This window comes from Eubalaena glacialis, chromosome 3 (genome assembly GCF_028564815.1).
Source record: "Eubalaena glacialis isolate mEubGla1 chromosome 3, mEubGla1.1.hap2.+ XY, whole genome shotgun sequence".
NCBI classification, from domain to species: domain Eukaryota; kingdom Metazoa; phylum Chordata; class Mammalia; order Artiodactyla; family Balaenidae; genus Eubalaena; species Eubalaena glacialis.
The window spans coordinates 64,908,606-64,935,976 of NC_083718.1; the positions used below are offsets into that span (position 1 = coordinate 64,908,606).

Sequence of the window (27,371 nt, forward strand, 5' to 3'; positions counted from 1 at the left end):
CTTACCTTTCAAAAACCTTCAAAACTGTCCTTAGACCTGTGTTTATCCTGAAGTCATTTGAAAGAGAGGCTAGACATATCAATTTATCTCAAAAAACATCTTTAAGTGCCTACGATGTACACTACCATTAAGTATTCATATTAAAGACATGGTCTTTTCTCATAGTCCTGCAATCTTCCTTTGGCTCAGTGACTCCTGGAAAAACAAACATGAATAAGAGACAACACTAGATTTATTAAAGATCATAATGCTATCATTTATTGGAGGAAAAAAGCAAAAAAAAAAAAAAAAAAAGAATTGTTTTGTGATATTTGGGGGAAAAAAACAGCTTACTTAACAGTAAAATTCTTTCTCTGAAATGAGTTAGTAAAAAGAAAACAATCTTCACTGTATGAAACAGCATCTCAAGGTAGGAAAAGCAGCACACAAGAATGTATTTTGCAATATGAAAATTTAGGTATGCCACCAGCAGCATTCAAAATTAGCTGAGTATCTATACAGTTACAAAAATTGATGTTTTAACAAAGTGTTTTAAAAGCTCATCATACTAAAACAGGCACAACGTTCTGAAAGCATATAAATTCCCCATGGGCTTCTGAACATCCTTACCCTCAACTGTGCAATCAGAATGTACAAAAGCAGCGAAAGATCAGAGTTCAGAGGTTTTAATTTTTTTTTTTTCCTTGTTCCAAATGGCGAAGTCAAGCAAAAACATTGAAAAGGGCAAAATAAGCACTTCTCATAGCAAAAAGACCACAAGATTGCATGTAAACTATGGTTCTCCTTTAAGACATTACACAAGGTTCATCTGTACTTAAGGCTCATTACTTCTTCTTGCAGTATGGAAGTTCAACAGGCAGAGACCAACATTCTCTGACAAGTCTCAGTTTGGTCTCAAAGGATGCCTCCCAAGGATCCACAAGGATATTAAGTCTAGGCAGCCATGTATATCAGGGAACTTTTGTCCATGCTATGTCTATTTTTTGGTGCTGTTTATTAAGTGTAGTGTCATTACTTTGTTGTGAATATACACATCAGTAGTAATTGTTTATTATGATGCTGTGGACTGACCTTTCACTCCAAATAGCCATGTTCCTCCTGTCTAGTGAACACACTCTTTCCTGCTTTCAGCTCATCCCGTCTATAGGAAATGTTTTGTACATTTCCAAGCCCATCGTCAGCTTATCAGCTCCTGCTAAGAAGGACATAATTTTATTCAGTCAATTTACAGTAACAAAGGCTCTGACGGACCGTGGGCTCTGTTCACAAGCTCCGTGGTGAGACCTCTGCCGGTGCTTTGTGGGGCCCTTTGTGAGGTCAAGGGACAGAAATCTGAGCCATCAACGGCAAAGCTTAAGTGTACCAGGGGCTTAGGAGTGTCACCTATGCATTCAGGGTAGAACTAGAAATAACCGAAAAGTGGGACTAAATGCCCTATCTCAAGTAAACCGGAGGCAAGAACACTGCACGGCACTCTCCTCTTCACTTGACAAAAAATCCTCCAGATCTCAGCATTGCATCAAATTATGAATTAGAAGGTGCTCAAAAGTCACATGATTTAATCCCCCAACTTTTTAAATATAAATTGCTAAAAAATTTAGACTTCTAAATGTAAATTCTTTTGTTAATCTTACCGAGAGCTACACAGATATCAATCAGTATTTAACTTCAGGTGAAGGTCTGTTCGCTTTTTTAAAAATGCTATCTGCAAGGAAGCTACTGCACATCTTCAAACTTATCTTAAAAAGTCTTGGATTTTTAAAACCAAAAGAACAATGCCTGTAATCTAGCAACATGGCTCTATAAACCTTAAACACTGATTTCTGTCCTTGTTGTTGATTTGCTGAAAATGAAGTTGAAGGATGGGTTGTGGATTTTGAAGTATCTGTAATCCTACAGCAGACTCTAGTCAGAAGTTATCTAAGGAAAGAGACAAGAAGGCAAGACTGGTGTAGGCGGCCCCATAGAAAAAGGACCCCGCAGCCACAGGGCTGCAGCTCCATTCCCTAGTTCATTCCACCAAGGCTCATCACACGTGTTCCAGCACATGTCACTCTCGTGGAGCTATCAAAAGCAGAAGCAGCCAAACCGGTATCCCCATACCCCTTTTTGTTTTTTTTAAGGTATGACCCACTTCTTAATTATCTTTTCTAACAGAAGTATCCAAAAGTAATTTTATTTAGATGCATTTCATGGTTGTATTTCCTGCTCCCTGAGCATGTACTGATTAGGGTGGCAGGTAGCACTCAGGTGTATAACCCACAGTCACCATACAGGCGTGACGCCCTGATGCCCAGGGGCTCCAAGCACTGAGACAGGGAAGCCAGTGAGAATGCTCAGCTGCGGACAGTGGTCGGTCCTTCCCCAGGACGAGACGGCCCGTCTGTGGGAGGGAGGGAGAGCAGGAACCTCGGGCCGGGTCTCAGCAGCAGTGGCCACAGGCACAGCCACGCAGAGGGGCTGGAGAGCCAGAGGTTCCCCCGAGCACATCGGGCAAAAGCGGAGACCTCTCAGACAGCGAGACAGGAGGAGATGGGAAGCAGTGGGTTAGTCAGCAGACCCGCCCAGTCTCTAAGGGGTGGGGAGAAGGCAGAGAGGGTCAAGAGCCCTGGAAGCCGGCTCTCCAAGTCTGGAGAGCCGTGCTGCTCCCAACACAGCGGTCACAGGCCAACACAGCCAGGGAAGAGCGCTCAGGCCAGCGCTCCCACCCAGCTGTGGGAAGCACAGCCTTGCACGAACACATTCCTTGTCTGCAAAAGAGCTACCTCAACGGTTCCCTTCATTCCAAAATGCAAGGATCTCTCCTTCACCCAGCAGTGAACGGGGTAGGATAGAAGGCAGGGGAGCAGGGAAAGAGAGACCACGACCAACCACAGGACCTAAAACCCTAACTCTCCACTCTTCATCTCACCCACGAGATTGCTTTTAACCAGCACAGTTGCTTGGTAACAGCTTTCAGCACATCTGAAATGGATTTCTTACTCCTACAGTCCGGCAGACAAAAACAGGTAGGGAAGCAACCAAAGGGTAAGGCGGCAGAAGGAAAAATTTTGGAGTCTGGAAGATCCTGGAAGGCGGGATCACCCACAAGCTGCCAAGGTGTCCGGACTGGAGCTGTCTGAACAAACTGGCCACAGGTCTCCAGAGTTAAGGCAAAGCAGGAGCTTTCATGCAAGAGGTAGCGCCCTCGGCTGGTGAGATCTGGTACAGACCCCTTACCCGCTCTGAGGCTGTTCCTTCTCTAATAATGGAAACAAGACTGCTAGCCTGGCAAAGTGACTGTGAATATTCAATGAGATAGTGCGTGGCAATGTCTACAGTGCCGGGCACGTACTACCAAATAAGCTTTTTTAGATAAATTAATGGCCAGAGATAGTCACCCTATCACCTTCAATGGTCATCCATTATTTCCGGGATTAAATAATAATACCCACCTTTAACCGAGATGTCATTTACCTATGCTGGGTCCCATGCTAAGCACTTGACACGTTTCTCATTGACATCCTGTGATGATCCGGCAGGAATCATTATCCCCATTATTTTTAGAGCGACGTGAGGACCAGAGGTTAAGGAGCTTGTTCAACACGACACTAGCAGGTGACTGAACCACAACTCACACCCAGACCTGCTTGACTTCACAGCCCACGTTCACCACCACTACATTATACAGGCCTGGTGACATCTTAACCTCATGTCTCACAAAGTCAAGTCCAGCCTCTGAAAAGGGCCCAGAGGGGTCAGCCTTTTAGGTGTATTACTCCAGGCTATTTGAAGCTCATAGTGACCAGGCTAGCCTCACATCAGCTCTAAAGAGAAGACGACTTCTGACCCCCTTCACAGAGCCCTTCTGAGAGCTGAGCTGTCTCCTGGAAGCACCTGGACTGTGAAGGAACCCCACACAAGCCAGACGGTAGCATCTACTTTCCACTCCTGGCTGAAGGTAGGTTAGGGGCCTCAGCAGAAGACAGGATGCCCTCAACAGCCTAGAAAATGACCCAGTAGCACTGGCTCCTCACTCTGGCCCCGTCAGGCCTATTCATACCTCCCCAGTTCAGAAGAAAAGCCTCACCGGTCTGAGGTCTTGGCTGCAGCAGGAAAATGGATTCAGCAATTAGCCACAAGCAAGGAGACAAGCAGTGGACCACTGCCTTTGGTTTGGAGGTTCCCAGAGCAAGAGCCTGAGTGGACCGGCCAACCTGGGTGAAGAACAGAAAGGCAAACCCAAACAGACTTCTCCTCTGGAGGTGACGTTGGAGGTCCTGTAATGCCAAGAACTCCAACGATCAAGATAGAGCATTCTGATGGTCAGGCCGCAAGGTGGAGCAAAAGGGCACAAAAGGACTGATAGAGAGCCTACAGATCCAAGAGGAAGCTTCCCAAAGGGAGACTGAGCAGGAGAAGATACAATGACGTAGAGAGATTGCAACCAGAAAAGGCACAGGCTTGGCTGATGAAAACAGGGAAAACAGTTACAGGAGGTAACACCAGAGTCACACCGGGAAAATGCGGTGTCATGAAGGGGACCAAAGCTGGGGCACCCAGGCTTGGGGCTCAGTTCTGCCATCGACTGTGGCTTTGGGCGGATCTCGTAACTTCTCTGAGCCTTGATTTCCTTGACTGCCTGGTGGGATAACAATCCCTGCTTCATCACAAGGCTCTTACAAGGACTAGACAAGATCAGGGACATGAAAGCACTTTGTCTGTGGCCAGACATCAAGCTGCAATATGGCCACCCCGCAGCCCCTGGTGTCTTCTCCCACTGTTTCCAGCATGGGCTCCACTGCAAACGCTGGGACTGTTTAAAGGTCACTGGGCAGGTGTGCCTACTTCCTGCTGGCTCCACAGCGGGGCTCTGTCTTCCCACCTACTCTCCCCTGGCCCCATTCTAGGGGAGAACGGAAAACAAAATCAGTTTAAAAGCAAACATTTATAAATAATGGGGGGAAAAAAATACAGCAGAGAGCAGCAAGATTTTTCACCTCCTCCCAGGTCTTGTCCAAAAGGAAGCAGTAGTGTTTGCTGCTGCTGCTTTGTTCTCTCTCAATCTCGTTCCAGGAGATCAAGAGTAAAGATACGGGGCGGGGCGAGGGAAAGAAAGAAAAACCCAAGAGAAAAAAAGTGTGCACTGAATGTTAGAAAATACATTCCATGGGCAGGGATGGAATCAGAACAGCAAAACAGCCACAGCTCAGCTCTAAAAACAACACACATCACCAAAAAGTGCTCCTTTTCTACTTCAGTCCACGGCCAGACTCTCCACGGGCTCGTGTGCAGCTGTCAGGAGGGCAGAAGCACTTGTTCCCAGACACCAGAGTAGAAGCGTGTCCACACTGTGTGGGGCAGGGGTGACGGATGCCACACTGAGGAACAAATCTATGAAGTCCCTGTAGACCCCCAAACTCTATCCCTTCCTGTTGCACCCCTGTGACTCCAACTGGGCGGCCTGTTGCCAGCTGGGAATCACTGGCCCCCAAGGCTTATCTGCTGCAGCTTAACAAGGTTTTTATTTACGAGAACTCAGTGGAACACCATGCAAAGGCGCGTGAGGAAGATTCCACTCCATCAGATACAGAACCCACCTCTCATATCGTGCTACAGACATTTGGGTTTGGGAACACACCGTTGCCTCCAAAAGCAACCCTCAGGTGTTCAGAATGCAAGCAGCATGTCGCTGCAAGATCAAAGGCACATGTCTGTGAGACAGAGATTTAGAAGATATTTACAACACGGTCCACGAGCTTCCATCCACCATGCCTTCCAAAGCTTTGCAAAACCGGCCGTATGTTATGCAAGACATGCAGCAAAACACTTCTTCACAGCATCCCTAGGAAGAAAAAACACAAAGATAAATGGGAGATCATCACTCCAAAGCCTCCTGGAGGTGGTAAAGACCCTCCTTGAGATTTTCTGGGCACCCAGAGTAGCACGCTGCAGAGCAGAAAGCACCTAGACCATGGGGTCAGACCTACATGGCATCAAACCTCAGCTTCAACATCTACTAGTGATATTATCCCGAGGAAGGGACTTCCCTTATTTGAGTATCAAATTCCTCATCTGTAAAAGGGCACGTCCCCACTTACCCTGTAGACCAGTCTGGGAATTAGTGCATTGAACAGAGTAGGTATTTAATAAAGAATAGCTACCATGACCATCGGAGGAAAAGATAGGAAGAAAGTGGAAACTATCTGAAACCAAGAAATTAGTCAGGGCTGTATACTTTAATATCAACCAGAATCACAGAATGCACTGAAAGCATTAAGTCAAATAGGCACTAGGGCCTTTCTCCTTTCTAAGCAGGCAGCAGAAACTTGTTAAGGGACATCCTGCAGGAGTTCCCTAGCACAGGGAGCTCTCTATAGGTACTGAGCACTTGCTACCCTGATGTATAAGCCCTATCCCAGGTACTTGCTCCTTGGAATGCAGTGTAGAGCGTGCAAGGAAAGAGTGAGGGCTCAGCAAATTACTATTCTATTCAAGCAGGCACATCCATCCCACCGCCATATCTGGCCATGTTCTAGGGCTTCTCACCCCAGTTCTACTCCTTGTGTTCTCAGCGGCATTTGTGCCAAGGACACCGGAGTCACACGAGGGAGGGAGGGAGGGAGCATGAGAGAATGCGTTCGCATGAGCGGGCGCTGCATTTTACTATCAAGATAATTCTAGGACAGCATTTCTTAAGATACATTCTGCACTGAAGTCCCAGCAGATGCTCTGCACAAGAAAGGGTTTTATGGACAAATAAGATCCCTTGTGGCAGCTCACAATACACATATTAAAGGACCTGGAAAGCCTATTCACAAAGCCACCCAGCTGCCTTTAACGTGATGGGCTGGTTAACTTCTCGTCTAATCAGTCACTCGCCACCCGTCTTCCGATCACTGTCAGCAACAGCCTTGGAAGGCCTAAGCCTGCTCTTCCTCCTTCCCAGCTCACGCACATTTCTCATTGCCTCAACACAGTTAAGGAAAAGCCTCTTTTTAGTTAACAGGTCATGAAAGAGAAGAATGGAAATTAAATGGTGACGTGAGAACAGAGTCAGAGGCAAAGATCACTGAAAGTGCTAATTAAAGGAGGTCTGGAGGTCAGAAGCTCAGAGTGAGAAGGGGCCAACCCAAGTTAGTTATCACGAGTCCTTTCAGGCCGGGTTGGGGGGGGGTCAAGTGAGTTGCTCAAGGTCACACTGTTAATTAGGAAACCTTGGTCCTCCAGAGTCCTGGCCCTGCTTACTTTCCTTTTATGAATTCTTTTCTGAAATGTTCCCATCAGTGGGATAGTGTAAGAAAACAAGCATGAACTTAGACCCCCTCTATCCCTTGCTCAGTGATATTAAGGTGATATTCACCTTTAGGAAAATCTCCTCAAACCTACAGGTTAAAAGAGTGATAATGAGCATATACATACTGTCTATCACAGCAGAATGTTCCCAGTGCCAGGAATCGGTAGACCTGGGTCAATGCCCATCATTGGTTGTATTATGGGTGGGGGGGTTGGGCATTAGCTTACTAATCTATAAAATAGGTGTATAACATCTGCCTACTCGTCTCAAAGGATTTTCATAAAGATAAAACAGCATGAACTCTCTGAAAGCACCCTAAACTAAAAGGCCCCATGCAAGCTATCATCATCCCTAAATGACAGACATTATAATCCTAAAGACAGTCTTACCTTGCGAATGGTATGTAGGAAAGGCTATACCTACAATGAAAAACAAACAAAAGATCAAGTCAAATGAAGGGAGTGGAAGATTACACAGTGGATTGGGTTTCTGAGCTGCAAGAGCACCTGCGGTGATGTATCCAGACCCCCTCCCTCCTCAGTGTGTAAGGTGTGCGCGCGCTGTGCCATGTGTATAACAGGGAAGGGGGTGCCATCTGTAGCCAAAGTAGGAGGGCAGAAGGCCCGTATGGAGACAACTCTGTCACCTCAGCCTCACGGGGTTACTGCTTTAACCAAATGAGCCAGCAGCATTACCTACAACAGGCAGATTCCAGATATCCAGATGACTTAGAAGCCCTACTCTAAAGGAACATCAAATAAAATCCAGATCAGCTGTCCTCTAATATGTTACAAGTTCGCAACAGAATACAACTTCTACCCGATTGGGATAAGTTTTCTGCTCTGTGCCTATTAATTTTAAAAGAAGAGAAAAGAGAACAGGAAAAGAAAAAAAAAAAAAAAAACCCACTACCAACTGCCCTATGGATGAAAGTATAAGCAAGCTATGATTCTTTTAAGAACCCAAGCCCACAGATATCTTAGTGGTCCCAGTTAGCTCAGCCCCCTCGCCCAGAACGGAACCACAGCGGGGAGGAAGCTGGCCACGCCCCCAAAGACCAGGCCTGGGTGTCAGGCAGGCTGGAAGCCAATCAACTCTAAGAAGGCACATATAGTTGGAACACATCAGGGTTGGAATAGGGCCATCTGCCTGTGCACATATGAACACTAAACCTTTAAAAACTGGCTTCAGAATCAGTCTATATGCAAAGAAAGGCATGTGTATGTGGGGACTAATTTCTGCCCCGAGAAGAAAACCAAAATATAAACATAAACCATCACACCCGGCCCTTTCAGTACCTACTACCACACTGTATGTGTCACATTAAAATCAGGCCATCATTCTTCTCCGTAGCTGACACTCACCACGTACCAAAGCTGACCTACTTGGAATAAATTCCAAAGGGCATTTTGAAAGTACATTTATTCAAAAGTCCAAAATTACTAAAAGGAAGGATGGGTGTTAAGCTTGCAGTCTCAAGATCCATTTCTATCAAATAAGACAACATTTGATCCTTGGAAGCTTTAAAACTTTCACAGTCTTCCTTTCTTCACATTAGAGCCAACATTTTTTCCCAAAGGAGATCAAGTCACATTTTTATGAAACTGTTCTGGCAGATATCATCCCTTGATAAACTGTGAACATATTATAGAAACGTCTCAGAAGCTATTGATTCCATACGTGCCACCACCCCCTTACTTTGACGTTGGACAGGTTTGAAATGGCCATGAACCTACAGCCCCATCCATGGTTTTGAATGATAATGTCTCCAGTGGTCCTTCCACTATGCTTGGCCCCTGGGGCACAACTCCCGGGTTTTGCTACAGCACACAGCCACACGGTTTTCCATTTTGTCAGTCACTGCTCCTCATCTCCTGCTTCCAATTCACTCTTTGTCCTTCTGTTAAATGATTCATCCCACCACAAATGTAACACTCATGATTTTTCTTAACAGTTTCCTTTTTCTTTAATGCCTGTTTGACTCACAAGCCTCTTTTTACCAGCCCCTACACTACTTCATTGTCCTTGCCCTTACCAGACGTGAGTGGTTGAATAACGTTTGTAACATCTCAAAATCAACCCTGAGCCCAGCAAAAATGCCACAGTGGGGAAAAAGCCTCCCATGACCACTCAAGGCCACTAATGCCACCTACTGGCGGTGGGCTGAGTTGACAGGCTTTGGGGCTCTGCGGTGTGATTTGACTTGCATCATTAAGGATTCTTAAGTTGAAAAGCTTCTGTTTTCCTAATCCTCCTACCCACACCATGTGGGATTTTATCTCCTTCAGCTGCATTAGTCAGAGATCGATGTGGGAAGGGACTGTTGAAAAGGTTACTTACCACGTCAGGGCCAGAGATTGCAAAATGCAGAAGATGAGAGCAAGCCCTCTGTTGTGCCACTGGAAGAAAAATGATATGGTTACAGGTACGTGTGTGACAAGAGGTACACACCAAAAAGGTTAAGGAAAATTAAAATACACACTTACCCAAAAGGCAGAACACAGGGTAAGCGCAATGCACAACTAGAGAGAGAAAGGAAACATTATTTAATTAATACAATGACAATGATAACAGGGAGGGGAAAAAACTGTAAAGACATCATTCTTGACAAACTTACAACAACACATCAAACTGCAGTCATCAGATTCTGTGGTTATCACAGCAACCAAATGCATCTTTCATTTCAAAGCACTGAACCTACCCGAGCACCCATCTTTGGCAGAGGAGTTCAAATCCCAATGAAATGAAACTGGCCAATAAGGATTCACGTAGATTAAAAAGAGAAGGATCCTCTTCTACTTTCAAATTTTCCCAGAATCTCTGCCCAGCAAACACAAGCACATTTCTGGTCCACCCATCCATCCATCCTTCCATTCCAACATACTAAAGTAGGTTAAACACACACCTCTTTAACTCCTGCCAAACACTAGTGTCTGGAGTAGAAAGGGCATGTGAGGACAAAGGTTAACACAAGATGTCAATCTCACAGCCAGAGAGTCAATGATATGTTTACATGTCACCTAACACTGTCCCTGAGTCCTTTCTTAGTAAGTTCTTTTTGCAAGAGACTTATCCAGGCCATCTACATCCAGGGATGGCCAAAAACAATTAGTAGTCCAGCTGTCAGTCATGCCTGTCCTCTCCATCCTGCTGTATCAGTAACTACTCAATAAATATGACCGAAATAATTTCTTGGTGTCCAGCATTGTGCCCGATGCTCTGAAAGGATACAAAATAGTAGCAAGTGTGGCCATGGCCTTAGAGAACTTACCCACCTGAACAAATGAGATGTACACAAATGAAATTACAGAGTATGTTGCTCAAGGTCTGGACATTGCAATACTGATAACTGTAACAGCAGTCCAGAGAACGTGGTCTGGAATGATGGGATGGTCCCATGGAAGGAAATGGCCCAAGGAAGGGAGAGGCATTCTGGGTTAATGGGACAGGAAGATAGGACAAGACTGAAGACACTGTGGTGAGAGCAGGGAACAGGGGTGCTGGGCCATAAGGAAACCAGACCTGCTTCAGGAAAACTGACAAAAACAAACAGGATCCCAAAGTCAGAGAACGACAAGGGGAAAAAGAGCCCATGCTAGGAGACTTGACACCCACTTGAGAGAATGAACCCTGTGTTCCCCAGTTATTCCCTCTAAGCTCTCCTTGTATGTGGCATCACCCACCACCAGGAGGGTGTCAGAGCTCTCTTATTACCACATGAGTTTGCCAAATTTAAGAAGCAACACCTTCTGGAGGGGCTTTATAGAACTGGCAGTACCTTAACACCAACTGAAACACAAGTCAGGGGGAGGAGAGGAAAAATTATTAGATGAAGAATGCCCCCTTCTGCCACAGTGGTTACAGGCATCAGATAGTAAGTCAAGATGAAAGGGAAAAGGATAGAAGTCTTTAGGTTTAAGGGGAAAAAATTGCAAACAGCAGAAACAAACACTCCTATATTTTAGACATCCAGGTAACAGGCAGACCTTACCAGCACCATGATGGTTGCAATCAAACGCGTAGGCTCTACCATTCGCTTCAGCTGTTTCACTGGTCCCATGAGGAAGACAGTGCTAAGAGGCAAACACACACAAGCCGTTCAGACCAGAACAGAACCACACGAGGTAAACCAAGGTGCCTCCCCCAGCTCACCTGTGGCAATAATAGCAGTAATAGTAGCTGACATGTGAAAAGCTGTGACTGAGCTAGGCACTGTGCTTCAGGGCCTTTTGTGCCTTATTCTTATTTAGTCCATTAACAATTTATGAAGTTGATTATAGGAACAGTCATCATACTTATTTTGCAGACAAAGAAGCTTAAGTCCAGAAAGGACTTGTTACTTATCTAAGGCCACCCAACTAGAATACGGTAGAGTGAGGTTGTAGATGCACGTTGGTCTGACTCCGGAACCAGGTCCATAACCACTAGGTTAGAGGACCCCTCCCTTCCAGGTGCTACCTCACCTCCTTAACAACCTACCCATGGAAACGAACAAACCAAAGAGACTCAGGTAATCTAAAAAAGAAAAACCACATCTTACAGGCTTAGGTAGTTTCTGTTAAAAGGTAGAGCATTTCATTTTCTTTTGTAATCTCCAGAGGATAATTCTAATGTTGATAGGAATATCATCTGTGATGTGTGGAACACTTGCTAAGTGCTAGATATCACGTACATGATCTCATTTCATCCCCTCAACAACTCTGTGAGTTAGGTATTATTACACTTATTTTAGAGCTGAGAAAATAAAGCTCAGAAAGGTTAATTTACTTATCCAAGATCACACAGCTAAGCCCATAAAAGAGCTGGCATTCCAACCCACATCTATTGGATTCCCAAGCTCCAAAAGACAGCCCCAGCATGCCCTCTGTAGGGATGGAACTTGACAGGTGGCTAGTGAGAAAGAGTAAACACAAATGAAGCAGACACTCATGCCTAACACGGCAAGTGCCAGGGCCAGGTATAGGTCATGCGTCCCGACTCCTGACAGAAACGCCCCGTGTGGCATCACCCCAGGCGTAGCTGGTTTACAGCCAGCATTTAATACAAGCCAACCAGCAGATGACATTAGCTACTGAGTGTTCTAAGAACAAAAATTTGTTAAATAAGTCTACCTCTCTTTGAAGTGCCATTAAGTTTCCATTTGAATTCAAAGCTGCACTCCCAGGTCAAGTGTTTGCGCTGAGTGCACTCTTGAGCCTACGTTGAACAAGAAGCAATAGCCAAGGGTGGCCTTAAAAATTAAATGCAGCATATATACAAAAATAAAAAGATTACAGGTAGAGCCACAAACTCCTAGACACACCCTAGAATAACAATTCGCTCCCTTTATTATTTCCCTGGGCAATGCTTCAAAAAGTTGTCCCATTAGGATTTGCTAAATAGTTCTTTTGGACTAACCAACACACCCATATATTTATGCTCAGTTTAGACTCTACATTATAACCTATGCTGTCTGCCCAAAGCAAAACCCCCCAAAAGTTAGTATTTGAGAGAGCTTTGGAGGCAAGATTAGACATCTCCAAGGGCCAGCATTATACTATCATAAGAATTAACAAATTTAGAGATTATCATACTAAGTGAAGTAAGTCAGACAAAGACAAATAACATATGATATCACTTATATGTGGAATCAAAAGAAAAAAATGATACAAATGAACTTACAAAACAGAAACAGACTCACAGACTTTGAAAACAAACCTATGGTTAACAAAGGGGAAACATGGTGGGGAGGGATAAATTAGGAGTTTGGGATTAACATATACATACCACTATATGTAAAATAGATAATCAACAAGGACCTACTGTATAGCACAGGGAACTCTACTCAATATTCTGTAATAACCTATATGGGAAAAGTGTCTGAAAAAGAATAGACATATGTATATGTATAACTGAATCACTTAGCTGTACACCTAAAACTAACATAACACTGTAAACCAACTATACTCCAATATAAAATAAAAATTAAATTAAAAAAAAAAAACAACTTGAAAAAAACCAGAATTAATAAATTAAGTTTAAGCAGGTGGCCAGTGCATTGCACTTAATCATTTGGTTAACATTTCCAGGCAGAAAAAGACCTAGGTTTGGGGACAATTAGGGACAAGTAAGACAGAAGTGCAGCCCTTGTCAAGTGGTAGACTTGTAACAAGTCAGTGTAATAAAATGCTATCTGTGTTGTCACATAAATATATATGGGATAGACAGAGCCCATATAAAGGAGAAGGTCATTGATTCTGGAGGGGAAAAGGGAATTAAGAGAAGTTTCATGGAAGAGGTGACTTCTGAGTCAGGTCTTGACAATTGAGCAAGTACCCATCAAATGGGGGGTGCAGACAGGGCAGCACCCCAGGCACAGAAAACAGCCCAAGCAAAGCACAAAGACGTTTGGAGAAATGCAAGTTCAGCCTGGCTGAGGAGGACGACTCGAAGGGCCTGTCCTGTATGCATGCTGAGGGTTTTGGACTTCACCCGTTGAGAGGGAATGGGAAGCCACTAAGGCGGCTAAGCAAGGCTATAAATGAATGGCTCCACAGCTCTGTGGAAAATGGCCTGGCGAGGGTCCATAAAAGAGGCAGAGAAGCCCAACAAGGAACTCCTGTAGTCTTCAGATGAGCAGTGATAGAGGCCAGAGCTAAAAGCAGCTCAGATATCACCTTCTACGGGAAGCCCTCCTGTCTCCCCAGGTCACGTCAGATCAGCTCACTTGCCCTTCCCTGAGCATTGCTCTCTCCATACCCTATTATATTATCAGTTTATATGTCTGTCTGCCTGGCCAACCAGTGAGCTCCATCACAGCAGGAACCAAACCCTGCTTGTCCTTGAATCCTCAGAGCCCAGCACAGGGTGTGGGCATGTGAGTCAATCAGCAGGGGGCAGCAGCAGTAAGACTAGAGCAATGGAGAGGGCGGTGCTGTAAACTTTGAAGAAATCATTCAACTGCTCCGTGCCATATAAAATCACACTGGTAGTACAGTTCCTGCCTTCTCCAGTGGTACTTCAAGGATGAACTAAGATATAAAAATATGTTGAAGTTAAAAAAGAAAAAAAAAAAAAATATATATATATATATATATGTTGAAGTGATAGGATATGAAAGTGATGTATTTTAACTACCTCTTTTCTCTCCAAATCCTTAAAACTATGGAAGCATCCTCCTTCACCTCCCTCCAAACACAACACAACGCACATCCATTTTCCCATCTAATAATTGGCTAAGGTTAGATTTAAAAAACTGTTACCTCCCAAGAGATGCGATGTTACCAAAGGTGTAAAACACTGCGAAGAGGTACAGTCCCTTCCTGGGCACCCAGAGCAGAAGAGTTCCCTGGAAGATAAGGCACAGAGTATCTGCACGTGAGGAACACCCCACCACAGCCCCCGAACCAGGAGCGCACAGAGGAACCTTTTCCCCTCCCCGCCCCCCTTAGCTCCCTCACCACCTCCCTTACCTCCCCCTCCTCTTATCCATGCATTTCGGTGAAGAGAAAAGGAGGTAGATGAAAGTGGAAAGATAGAGGGAAGGAACACAGGGGGAAAAGATGGAGGAGGGGAGGGCAGTCTTACCAGCAGTGAGCAGAGAATTCCTGCAGCAAAACAGGCAATGAAGCCTTTTATTCTGGTGCCCGAGCTTAATGAAGTTGCCTCAACAACCTGAAATATTTAAAAAACTAATTACATACATGTATATGCATATTTAATCACCAAAAACAAAGGACACATACTTAAATTTAGAATTTGTACAGAGGAAGGCAGCAACACAGAATCCTACTTGTGCATAGCTACAGGGGCCCTCATGATCACTGACTCCAGCTCCTCATCCATCCATGAATCTCTTCTCCAGCAGCTGATCAGAGGCTACCAAGCCTCTGGTTGGACATCTCCAGAGGTGGAAACTCTGCCTCAAGCACAATGCACTTCACCAACAGTGAAGTGGATTGAAGAGATGGGCTGGTGGGACCCGAGCTGTGTCCCACAGCTGTGCTGTGTCTCATCCAAGAGCCCAAAGTTCACAAACCAGTTCGAATTGCCTATGTCAGGCCTCGGGGTCGTCCCATGTCCAAGAAGAAGACACCCCAGGACTTTGATTTCGCCCAGCAGAAACTGACTGACAAGAACCTGGGGTTCCAGATGCTACAGAAGATGGGCTGGAAGGAGGGCCACGGCCTGGGCTCCTGTGGGAAGGGCATCAGGGAGCCCGTCAGCGTGGGAACTGCCTCGGAAGGGGAGGGGTTGGGTGCCGACGGGCAGAAGCACAAAGACACGTTTGACGTGTTCCGTCAGAGGATGATGCAGATGTACAGACACAAACGGGCCAACAAATAGTTCCAGGGTGTCTTCCATGAGGACGACAGGCATCCGGAAAGTGCTAACTCACCACTTTGGGTGCTTACTGTCTCTGCCTTGTTTCCATCACTGGAAATCATATAGAGAAATTTAGCGTTTTTGGTCCTTGGCAAAACCTGTGGCACAAACTGTGCCACCGCGGAAGTCCCTTAACTTTATCTTGACAATGTGTAGATATTATCTACTTTCCTACTCCATAATGAACTGTAAAATCTTCCATGGAAATTTATAGATAACTTCTGGTTTCTTACTCCATAGGGAATTATAAAATTATCCAACAGATGCTATTGAGTTCAAAAGAGGAGTTCAAGAAAACTGTGGAAAAATAGTGAATGGAATGATCACTGGGTTCTTTTTTTTGAGTGCACTGTTCTTTATATTACAAAATTTTTAAAGTTTCATTGCTTTAAAGATATATGCCTTTGTAACAGAGTTAGATCTTAGAAAAATTATATTTGAAAAACACATGCATTCCATTTTTCCTAAAGAGTGTTTATTATAAAAAATCTGTCTAGTGCTGTACTGTGTCATGTATGCTATATGTACTTTCTCTTGTTTTTACCACAAAATGATCTGACCATGTTTATGAGGAAATCACTGTACTTAGAATAAGATACCATTACAACCACAAGTCAAATTATGCCAAGGTTGACCTCAGAGACTGTTCCAGAATATTATCCTATGCATAAATGCTCCACCATGTTGTTTATTATAAGTAAAATCACCTTCAAACATCTTTGACATTAAGTAAGGACAAACATATTAGTATGGGATATTATGTAGCATGAGACACTTATATTTCAATTTAGATGATTCAAATTCCATGAGAAGAATGGTCACTTATTACTGTTTTAATAATAGTAAAAGGAAAATATCTTTTGATAACATTTCCACTCTCTTTGATGTGGAAAGATATTAGGTGTGTGAATACAAATATGGCCATTTTCTCTTGGTCATTTATTAAATTATGTATACTATTTGTTGTTATATATGAAGTAGATATTCAAATACAGAAGCAGAATTAAAGGATCCAGGCCAACATAAAGAGCTGACAGAAACCATACATGTGAAAGAAAATACAGAAACCTGGAAATGCTGAAATCTAAAAAGGACCCATATTTAAGAAATTTTTGGCTATGCATATGTCAAAGACTGTTACGTCCAATTTTCTGCTGGTTTCATAGCTATTTAGAAGTGTAGGTTGGTGCTTCATCAAGGTACAGCTATGTGGATCCCATCCATGTTATTTCATTTACTGTCCTTAGAATAAGATGTACTTTATTATAATCACCACTCCCCTTTAATTAATTTAATTAGTCTTACATTGTCAATGAGCTTGTTTCCTCAAATTTTAGGTAGATACAATTACTCAGTCTTTGAGCATAGCATATGATTCAGTTTTTTAAAAATTGAAGTATAGTTGATTTACAATGTTGTGTTAGTTTCAGGTGTACAGCAAAGTGATTCAGTTATACATGTATGTATTCTTTTTCAGATTCTTTTCCATTATAGGTTATTATAAGATATTCACTATTCACTATAGTTCCCTATCCTATACAGTAAGTCCTTGTTGTTTATCTATTCTATATATAGTAGTGTGTATCTGTTAATCCCAAACTCCTAATTTTATCCCTCTCTTCTCCCCTTTCCCCTTTGGTAACCATAAGTTTGTTTTCTATGTCTGAGTCTGTTTCTGTTTTGTAAATAAGTACATTTGTATCACTTTTTTAGATTCCACATATAAGTGATATCATATATTTGTCTTTATCATACGAAGTGAAGTAATCAGACAATCTCTACATCCATCCACATTGTTGCAAATGGCATTATTTCATTCATTTTTATGGCTAAGTAATATTCCATTATATATAATTAATATGTATATTAATATATATATATTCCATATAAAATGGAATATATATATATATACACACACACACATGTGTGTGTATATGTGTGTGTATATATATATATACACACACCACATCTTCTTTATCCTTTCCTCTGTCAATGGACACTTAGGTTACTTCCATATTTTGGCTATTGTAAATAGTGCTGCTATGAACATTGGGGTACACGTACTTTTTTGAACTACAGTTTTCATCTTTTCTGGATACATGCCCAGGAGTGGGATTGCTGGATCATATGATAACTGTATTTTTACTCTTTAAGGAACCTCCATACTGTTATCCATAGTGGCTGCACCAATTTACTCTCCCATCAACAGTGTAGGAAGGTTCCCTTTTCTCCATACCCTCTCCAGTGTTTACTGTTTGTAGACTTTTTGATGATGGCCATTCACGCTCTAGGCACATGGACTTCAGTAGTTGCAGCATGTGGGCTCAGTAGTTGCAGCACACAGGGCCTAGAGCACACGGGTTTCAGTAGCTGTGGCATACAGGCTCAGTAGTTATGGCTTGCGGGCTCTAGAGCGCAGGCTCAGTAGTTGTGGCGCTTGGGCTTAGTTGCTCCGCGGCATGTGGGATCTTCCTGGAGCAGGGCTCGAACCCATGTCCCCATGGACACAGCACCCCACGTCTGCAAGACAGCAGACCCTAGAGCAGCCTGAGCCCTTACGGCAGCCCCGGCAGGATGAAGACCACAACTGGAAAGGTGTGAGCTCTCCCAGGCAGGGCCCAGGGAAAGGGGAAAAGACAGGGGTGGCACTCGCGCAGTTGGATTCAAGGGGCACCATCTCCTAAGTCAACCAGCCAAGCTTCAGGACTCACTGCTCCTGCCGGCCTTTCTGGGACCTGGGAGGGCTCAGGCTCTCATCCTAATCAGGACTCTCAGCCGAGTCTATTCACTCTTGGTGCAGAAGTTGTTCTTCAAGGTGCCAGCATCAGCCAAGTCACCCACATGTGAGATGGATCCTAGTTAATTAATGACTGCCCTACTCATCCCTCTCTGTCACCATGATTAATCCTTCCCAAGAGCAAAGTTAAGAGGAGGCCGAGATTTCCAGAAAAGCCCCGCTAAAACAAGGGAGCCTGTGAGTAACTCCTGCGGATTTTTTCCCCATGTCAAAGATGACAGCCAAGTGTCTGCACCAGAGACCTTCCTAGTCTGTCAGCCTCATGCAGTGGCCACAGCTGCTCCAAGTTGCACAGGCAGCTGCCAGGGAGACCAAAGGCCTTTCCTCCTGCCCAGCCAAGGCAGGGCAGCCAGGCCCCCTGCATATTCATTCACCCAGGGCTCACCTCAAGTGGCCAGCACAGTCCCCATCTGGCAATGTGGCGAAAGCTACTGACCACACATCCCCCCAGCTGATGGAGGAAGGCAGTGGTGGCAGAGGTTCCCAGGGTCACTAAACCGAGAACTCCCTCAGCCTTGACTGCTCCCAGCTCAGAGGCCTATTCTCAACCCTGTCTCCAAACTTCCTGTCAAACCAGAAGCTGGAAGAGCAGGTCCAGAGGCTTCCTCAGGCGTGGCAGGCTTCACTACAGCATGGCTTCCTCCCCACTCAGGAGACAGGTATTTAGGGCAGGTTATCTGCCCCATATGTTCACACATATTGAAAGTGGGGCTCATCACACACACACACACACACACACACAGCACTTGCAGAAACATATGGCAACATATGACCCTACACAGAATGGCACGCTCAGGGATGGTGACACTCCGGGGGAGTAGGGTGTTAGGAGCTGACAGAGGGGCCACCTGGTCCGACGTTAGGAACTCCTCTCCCCCAAAATGAGTCTTGTGATGCTCTGTTACCAGTCTTCACTGGCACCCCAGACACTCGGGTTAGACCCCTTCTGACTAACCTGTTCAACCTCCCACAAGGACAGGAGAAAATCGAAAGCCACCACTCTTCCTACTCATGCAAGCACCAAAGAACTAACCTTGCCAAGGTGGAAAAATGAACAGAGCTACGTGGAAGAAGAAAATTGTGGTAGTGGGATTGGATTGGATTCCTTGCCTGAGCATTACTTGGCATCAACAGAGACATTTTAAGAGATTCACCCGTTTTTTTTTTACAGGATAAGCCAAAAGGTTAAGTATCAATTTGACACGGCCTTGGTATTTAGAGCACAAAATAGTCTCAACAGGACGGTGAGATGTCAGCTCTTGTAAAAATTAAAATCACTCGTGATAGGAAGCAGTTCTGGTTTCTGCTTCAAAAAGGAAAGTAACACGTGGGTTCTACATGTATCTCAAGCTGACTCCCATCCAAATGTCACCCTATTTGCCAGAATGAGGGAGGGGGCGAGAACTTTTCATCTACATGGTTGCAAGCTCTTTCCCAAGCATGCTTAGTCACAGGCCAGAGGAAGCCGTTGCTCCACTTGCAACTGGATCCGGTGAAAGCTAAACACTTCTTTGTGCCGATTTGTGAAAATCAACTCCGTTGATGTAAAATAACTCCTTAAATTCATGGTTTCTGGAAACGGTGCTAGCGCACGTTTGGGAAATTAGAGTAGCTGGAATAGCACCTGGATGGAATCTGTAGGCAAAGAGCTCACAGGCTGTCTGACCGGCAGTTATGCACAAGGGTCCCTTTGACTCTGGGATGTGGAGAGAAGAGGGGCTCTTGCCAAAAGAAGAAAAGCTGAGAACTGTTCGGGGAAACAGGGTTGGTAACAGGAAGAAGGTGAGAAAGGAACACTGTGCCTCATTCCTGTGCTTTCAAACCAGGTACAATTCAGACCCTCCTTGTCCCTGCAATCCTGTAGAGAAAACATAAAGCCTGTACTTTCAGAAAGAAGCCCCTAGAAACTGAAGATTGAAGGTGGATTTATGAAGACCAGGCATCAATCACAAAACTCATCAAGAGGCCATCTGTGACTAGACATCACCAGGCAAGTTTTATAATTCCCCAGTTTCATACGTAGGAGGAACAGAACTAGTCATATTTTTATTTTTTGCATTAAAAGGATAACAATTTTTTAGACATCTTTATTGGAGTATAATTGCTTTACAGTGTTGTGTTAGTTTCTGCTGTATAACAAAGTGAATCAGCTATATGCATACGTGTATCCCCATATCCGCTCCCTCTTGCATCTCCCTCCCACCCTCCCTATTCCACCCCTCTAGGTGGTCGCAAAGCACCAAGCTGATCTCCCTGTGCTATGCAGCTGCCTCCCACTAGCTAAAAGGATAACAGTTTTTTAAAGCACTCACTTCTGGTGCCATCTGACTGTTTTTATAATTGAATGTTAAGAGACTTTAAGGCCACCAAGTCCAACTCCCCACACAAAACAGAAATTTCACCAGCATCCTCCAGCCTTGCCAGCCTCAAAACCATGGGAAATGTGAGACAATCAAGTCAGTACCAACATTTTCAAGGAGGCCCTGACCTAATAAGTAAAAACTGAGCCAAAAACAACCCTGAGAGTGAATTCAGCTGGACACAAAATGCTTCCTGGTAGTTGGGGCTCAGGAAGTGCCACACAATGATGTACATAAACAGGAATCTCACACTCAGAGAGAGGAAACTGACAGCAGTGTTTTAGAACAAGACAGAAGCACCTAGTCTTTCTAAAATAGATTCTACATGCCTGAGCTTACAACTCTTTAAAGCCCTTCATTGTGTCCAACACAGGCATTCACTATTTTAGGTAAAAACTAACTCAGCATTTTATGTTTTCAATCTGTACTACATCATTCACTCTTGAGGGTCTGTCCACCACTTCATGATGATTTTCTAAATCAAAATATCTGCATCATCCCCGCTGTCCCCACAAGAGTCCACAGGAAGAGAAAACATCGCCCTCTTGAACCCCAGCTGCTCTAAAACCTTATTGACAGTCCGTGCAACATAAAGCTTTAGATAAGCATGACTGTCAACCACATAAGTTTTCTTAGGCCCAGTCTGAGGTTTGGCTTGTGAGTTCATACAAGAAGCCAGAAATCAAGAACGAGGAACTCATGAAATTATTACCGAGCCTTGACCAATTAATAAAGGCAACAGATTTAAAAGAAGCCACAGGCTGTTTTGAAATGTCAAAAAAAGTTAAAACTCCAATTCCTATAACACTCAATGTCTGTAGTGTTGCTTCTTCAAGGTGAAGATTCAGAGAGCAACTTTTAGGGTTCCGAGATTTCATGGTGGGGGTGAAGGTATCAGGGTCACACAAAAGTCACAATAAAATCAGCGACCACAAAAGCGAGTGAAAGAAGCATACTGAAATAGCCACTTGAGACAGTGATGAAAATCAGAGGAAAAACTTAGGTTCCAACTTGAAAGAAGCCATATTATCTTGTGCAACAGCTTCATTTTACAGATGAGGAAACTGAGGCCCACGGAATACGCCAAAAAATAAAGAGAAATATTATTTTATCATTCACGGAGGAAAAAAAACAAAACAAAACTCAAAGCACTAGAAATAGGAAATAAACATCTTGTGTGGCTCTAGAACATAGGGCATTAATGCCCAAGTTTCAGCTCGACCAAACCTTTCTAAAAAAACAAACAAGCGTGCAGGCGGCCTCATGAGGTCCTGGGCGTCTACGGAGTCTACGTGCTGTGTGCACAGAGAAACAAGATGTGGTCCCAGCCGTCCAGGAGTTCACGGTTTTCCTGGGGGTAGTTTACAGCAACAGTGCGCACAAGGTCGGGTGCGAGTGTCACACCCCACAACCTAAACTGGGCAGGAACGCAGCCGGGAGCAGCCGGGCCCGGCCACCAGCCCCGCCTCGCGGTGGGCAGCGAAGAGCGGCGGTCACCCAGGCCCCCGGCGCAGGCGATCTACCCTACGAGGACTCCCTCCGCCAAGTTCTCAGAGGCCCCAGCCTAGCTCGGCCCTAAAGCCCTTTCCCTGGCCTGCAGGGATGGGGCCGCCGAGCGGGAATGTCCGCCCTCCCCTTCGCAGATGTTTCTAGATTTTGCTCCAGCTCGGCCCTCCCTTTGTGGGGGATGGGACGCGGAAGGCTGAAGGGTGCAGAACAAAAAAGTAAACAGGTGCCGACTGCCCTGTGCAGAGTGTCTGGGCCCTGGCACCTGGGGTGGGGAGTGGGGGGAGCGCGGGGGTCCGGAGCCCTGGAGAGGAGGGGGAAGGAGCAGTGGCAGAGCTGCTTTCCACGAAATCCTGGAAGTCCTGCTTGCCTTTCCTACCAGCCAGCAACCGGCGCCGGCGGAGCTGGGGGCGGGGCTCCGGTGTCACCCGGACCCCCGAGCCCCGGCGCGCTCCCAGGCCCCCCGCGGACCCTCCACCGAGGCGGGGGCGCAGCACCCTCGGGGCGGAGAGGGCGCGGCCAGGCGGCTGGGCGCCGCGGCGCACTCACCTCGGACAGGCCGCCCCGGTCCTCGGTGTCCTGCCCGCTCAGCACCTTCTTCAGCTTGTCCATGGCGGGCCCGGTCCACCCCAGCTCCAGCCCCCAGACGGCCGCCTGTTGCTCTGGCTGAGTCGCGGGCTCTTCCGGGGGCTCGGCCCCCGCCGCCGCCAACCACGGCGCGCCCCGCCCAGGTACCTGCCCACCTGGCGGCTGCCTGCGCAGGCGCCCGGCGATCTCCCGCGCCCGCCTCTAGCCTGCGCCCAGCCAGCGTTTAAGGGCTGGTTTTGGTCCGGGAAGGAGGGGTGGGTAGGAAGAGCTGGGTTTAAGGTCGACCAAGCGTGGCTAAACCTCAATTCTGCGTCCGGCGCCGCGTTCCACACCCGAGCCAGCTGCCCTCCCTCGCGGGGCCCTCGTAGGTTCAGTCGACAAACGCGGAGTCCCTAGCACATGCGAGGCACTGCAGAAACAAAGACGGTGAAGCCTGGAAGCCCCTCTCCCCGTACCCTACACTCCCTCTGGTGTGGTTGCAGACTTGTAAACAAATGCTGTGGGGAATCCGCGTTCTGATTGTAGTTATACTGGAAACAACTGTTTAAAAATCACTTGAGGCCAACTGGAGCAAATTCAATCTATAACAAGCTTTGGGGAAACGTTAACAAGAAAAGCACTACTGTAGTTCCAACTGAAAATGCATTGAGAGGAATGATTTCGGCAAAAACTTGAGAAACGGGTAGAACTTGGGTGAGGGAGTGGGGAAAGGTATACCAGATCGTTTTGTGTTTCTTGGATGGTTTGTTTTACTGACCTCAAACTGGACTCCAGCGCTAATGATTCTATGTTGGAGAATCCATGTAACCCCCAGGATGGTGCCAGAGACAGGACGTGGGCTCACATCTCAAACTGCTTGCTGGAGAATGTCTGGGAAACTAACTTGGAGATTAAATAGACTTAGAAAAAACAAATCCAAGAGAGGTTACCAGGAGCACCCACTAGAGAATCTTCCTGCACCCTCCTGCACCCCATACACGTACACACACACACACACACACACACACACGCGCGCGCGCGCACAGGAAAATATTTATGAAAGAGTAGGAATGCTGTGTCTGAATGGAGAGAATTTAGATGTTACCAAGAGCTTGTTAGAAAGTATTATAAATCAACCAAGCAAAGGATTTGCAAAGGACCCTATACAAGTCAGTCAAATGGCTGTAATTACACCCCTATGTGATTTCATCTTTATGGAAGGCAAATATGCTATGCTTTATAATTTTAGTTTACTCCTGAAATCTTGAATAACAAATGCCGGTGCTCTTGCCTGAATGCTCTTTACCCTCTTGTTTCACTCAAGTAAATTCCTACACATCTTTCAAGACTCTTGAAATATCAGCACAGAGTGGAAAGTCCATCCATAGTGGAGTTAGAAAGATCTGGGAGTTACAACTCTAACACCACCACATACTAGATGTGTGGTATTGAGTTACTTAACCTTTCTGGTCCTCAATTTTCTCATCTGTAAAATGGACATAAATGACTACCTCTGAAAGTTATTGTGGGAAGTAAACATGACAGTAATATGTAGAGAGCCTGGAACATGGCGGGCATTCAGTTAGCAACTAATGGAAGCTAGTATTACTCTACCATATCCTCTGAAGCCTTCTCTAAGCCAACCCACACTGACGTTGCAGTTGCTCTTTCCTCTGTGTTCCCAAAGCACCTTAAACACACCTGTAAGTACTCACCTCACAGTGTTACCTTTATTCATGGTCAAGTCTGTCTCCTCACAGTGTCATTCAGTTCTTTACTCCCTGAACCCAGAAAAACACCCACAAAACAGGTGCTCAGAAAATCCGCCTTGAGTGAGTGAATGAATGAATGAGAAACTTTGTGTCTGTCTTTTGCAATTCAGTGAATTGTAACAGCCAGATTGGCAGATAGGGCAACACTTAAATGACTATGCTACCCAAGTCAGCCGGGAAAGCCTATTTTTGTCAGCAAAGTGAGAACATTGGGCCGCCCTCCACCTCCACCTCCTCTCTGCATTCCTCACAGAAAATGAGATTTTGATCAGAAAGATCATATACCTGTAATCTCACCCCATGCCTAAAGTCAGTATTTCTCTTAGGGCTGGGTAGGGATAGACTCTGCTCTTGGCCCATGCTTGCAGGGGAGCCTGCAAATCACAAACACACACAAATGCGTTAAAGAATACATGACTCTTTGGTTACTTGGGATCTGACACTCAGCACTGCGACACCCCCTCTCATGGATAACACTGCTCAGTCCCCAGGGAACTGCTTCTTCATGTTTCCTGCCCAATGTCCTTGACACAAAAGGTGACAACAACTGAATGCTGTGAAGCTTGTGGGTTGTGCCACTACCTGTGCACACAGAGACTGCTTCAGAGCCAGTAGGATACAAAACAATGGAAGAGCTTAGGTAACAGAAAAAAGACAAGTGCACTTGTCAGATCCCTCCACTAAGATGCCTTGGATACAATAGATTCTTGTATAAGAATATACCACCTCCCAGTAGCACCAAGTATACATTTTCTTACTTCTCTACATGCTCTAATTTAAGATCCCAGAGGTACTCACAAATTAATGCAGTATTTGCAACAGTTCACATGGAGGCTGATGAGTATTTTGCAGAATTAAACACTTCATATTACTCTTAATGTAGGTCTAGGCATAACGTACGTGAAACGTGACACTGACTTGACACTGAACACTAGAATCATCAGTAGCTTTTGATAAAAATATTTAATAAGATTTTATTGCATTTTCAAAAAGTCAAGTAAAAAGTTTCAACTTTATTTAAATACTTGGTTTAATTTTTAACATTTGTTAATTATAAATTATATTTCTTCCCTTTAACTTTTGATTTTGAATATTTTAGAAAAATAATTCTTGAAAACATAAAAAGTGACAATTTTATTTGAAAATTGAATTTATGTTATGATAATATATTCCAATTTTGTAATAATAATTGGATTCAGTCATCTTTGATATTTTGCCAATTTTCAGTCATATGAAAACTATAGAGAATTCCCTGGCAGTCCAGTGGTTAGAACTTGGAGCTTTCACTGCCAAGGGCACAGGTTCAATCCCTGGTCGGGGAACTAAGATCAACAACAAAAAGGAAACTATAGCTCTACATGTATTTGTCAATGTAGGAGGATCGAACATAATTTAACAATTGTTTAGCTTGATTTATAGCTTTAAAATATTTAGACATATGGACTTCCATTTGTACTATTTCCCAGACCCTGCAAATCCTAGGGGCACACTTGCCTGTAAGTGGTCCAGTCAAAGGACTTGGGTTGCCTGAGGGGAAATGCTAGATGCGTTCAGATGTAAAAGGACAAGGATTTTCTGTTTTAAATTAGGAGAAAAACAAGCCTGCTATCAAAGTATCAGTGTACAAGCTTTATGTTCAAGCAGTGATGAAATTACCTGAAGCAGGAGATTATAAGTCTTATAACCCAGACAGCCCCACCTACAGCAAAACTCTTAACAGAATTTCAGCCTGAGGAAGACGGGTGAGGTATCTGCATCCAGCAGGACTGGAGCATGGGATCTTACCCCAGGGAAAACCTGGTCGGTCTCCTTTCCCTCCAAGGTCTCTCTACTTTCTCCAAGGCAGCCTCCCTGTCCCCCATTGACTTAGCCTCACAGAATCCTTCAGTCCTTTCACATTTATTGAGCACCTACTACATACCATACACAAGGCCAGGTGCTTGATGTACAAATACAAAACTAAAGAGACATTATCCCTGACTTCAAAGAACTTTAGAGACCAACCTCCTCTCCTGCTGGAAAGAGGAAGGAAGCACTTTGAGTTAATTGCAGGACCCATAAGAAAGAGGAAAGGAGGCAGAATATTAGAATCTGCGCTGGAGCCCAATATAACTAGTTATATCACTATGCAAGTAGTTATGTAATGCTTGAGGAACATTATCTTAAAATATAAGGTATCTTAAAATATCTTAAAACTAACTTCCTCCCCCCTCCTTGTTCTCAAGGTTGCTGATTCATTTTTTTAATTGGTCTGTTATTCACTTAAAAAACATTTATTGAGTGCTATGTGCCAATGAAGAAATATGCAGTTCCTATTTTCAAAGAGGGTAAAGTTACAAATGATGACTTTTTGACCATTTTAGCAGAGAAATGAGGTTTTGACAATTTTAGCAGGGAAATTTTAGCAGGGAAATGAAAAAAGACAAAACAGTACCCACAGGACATATGTTAGCGCTTATGAAATATTTACTATGCAGTATATGACAATGTGTCATGTGTATGTGGTGGTATAATCTCCATACTTCTTGGGAAGAATTGTTCTTTTTTCTGTAATTACTGTTGATTTTCTGAAGTGATAATGATAGAAAAAGGTAGGTGTTTTTAAAATATTCTTAGCAGGACTAAATATTTGTGGTCTTCCATAACTCTGTTCATAGTGCCTTGACCTGACGCTTATATGAGTTTTATACATGATATTATAGTAAAATGGTCAAGATATCAGTTGTCAT

The 27,371-nt window shown here is 44.6% G+C and overlaps 1 protein-coding gene across 1 annotated transcript; it reads right to left on the reverse strand.

Annotated features, from left to right (window-relative positions):
* Positions 1 to 292: 292 nt before the first annotated feature.
* SFT2D2 (SFT2 domain containing 2) lies at positions 293 to 23,037 on the reverse strand. The gene is made up of 8 exons (XM_061183134.1): positions 22,853 to 23,037; positions 14,843 to 14,929; positions 14,518 to 14,603; positions 11,268 to 11,349; positions 9,763 to 9,798; positions 9,617 to 9,675; positions 7,666 to 7,695; positions 293 to 5,824 (listed from the first exon to the last, which is right to left on the reverse strand). Exons 1-8 carry the CDS (start codon positions 22,913 to 22,915, stop codon positions 5,785 to 5,787), a joined length of 483 nt encoding a protein of 160 aa, XP_061039117.1. The 5' UTR covers positions 22,916 to 23,037; the 3' UTR covers positions 293 to 5,784.
* Between the last annotated feature and the right edge of the window lie 4,334 nt (positions 23,038 to 27,371).

Bases quoted from the DNA above. Each gene is read 5' to 3' on its own strand.
- SFT2D2 (XM_061183134.1), bottom strand. From the start codon at position 22,915: ATGGACAAGCTGAAGAAGGTGCTGAGCGGGCAGGACACCGAGGACCGG. The intron at 14,930-22,852 runs GTGAGTGCGCCG...TAAATATTTCAG, and splicing joins ACCGGGGCGGCCTGTCCGAG to GTTGTTGAGGCAACTTCATT. The intron at 9,676-9,762 runs GTAAGTGTGTAT...TTTTTCTTCCAG, and splicing joins CCCTGTGTTCTGCCTTTTGG to TGGCACAACAGAGGGCTTGC.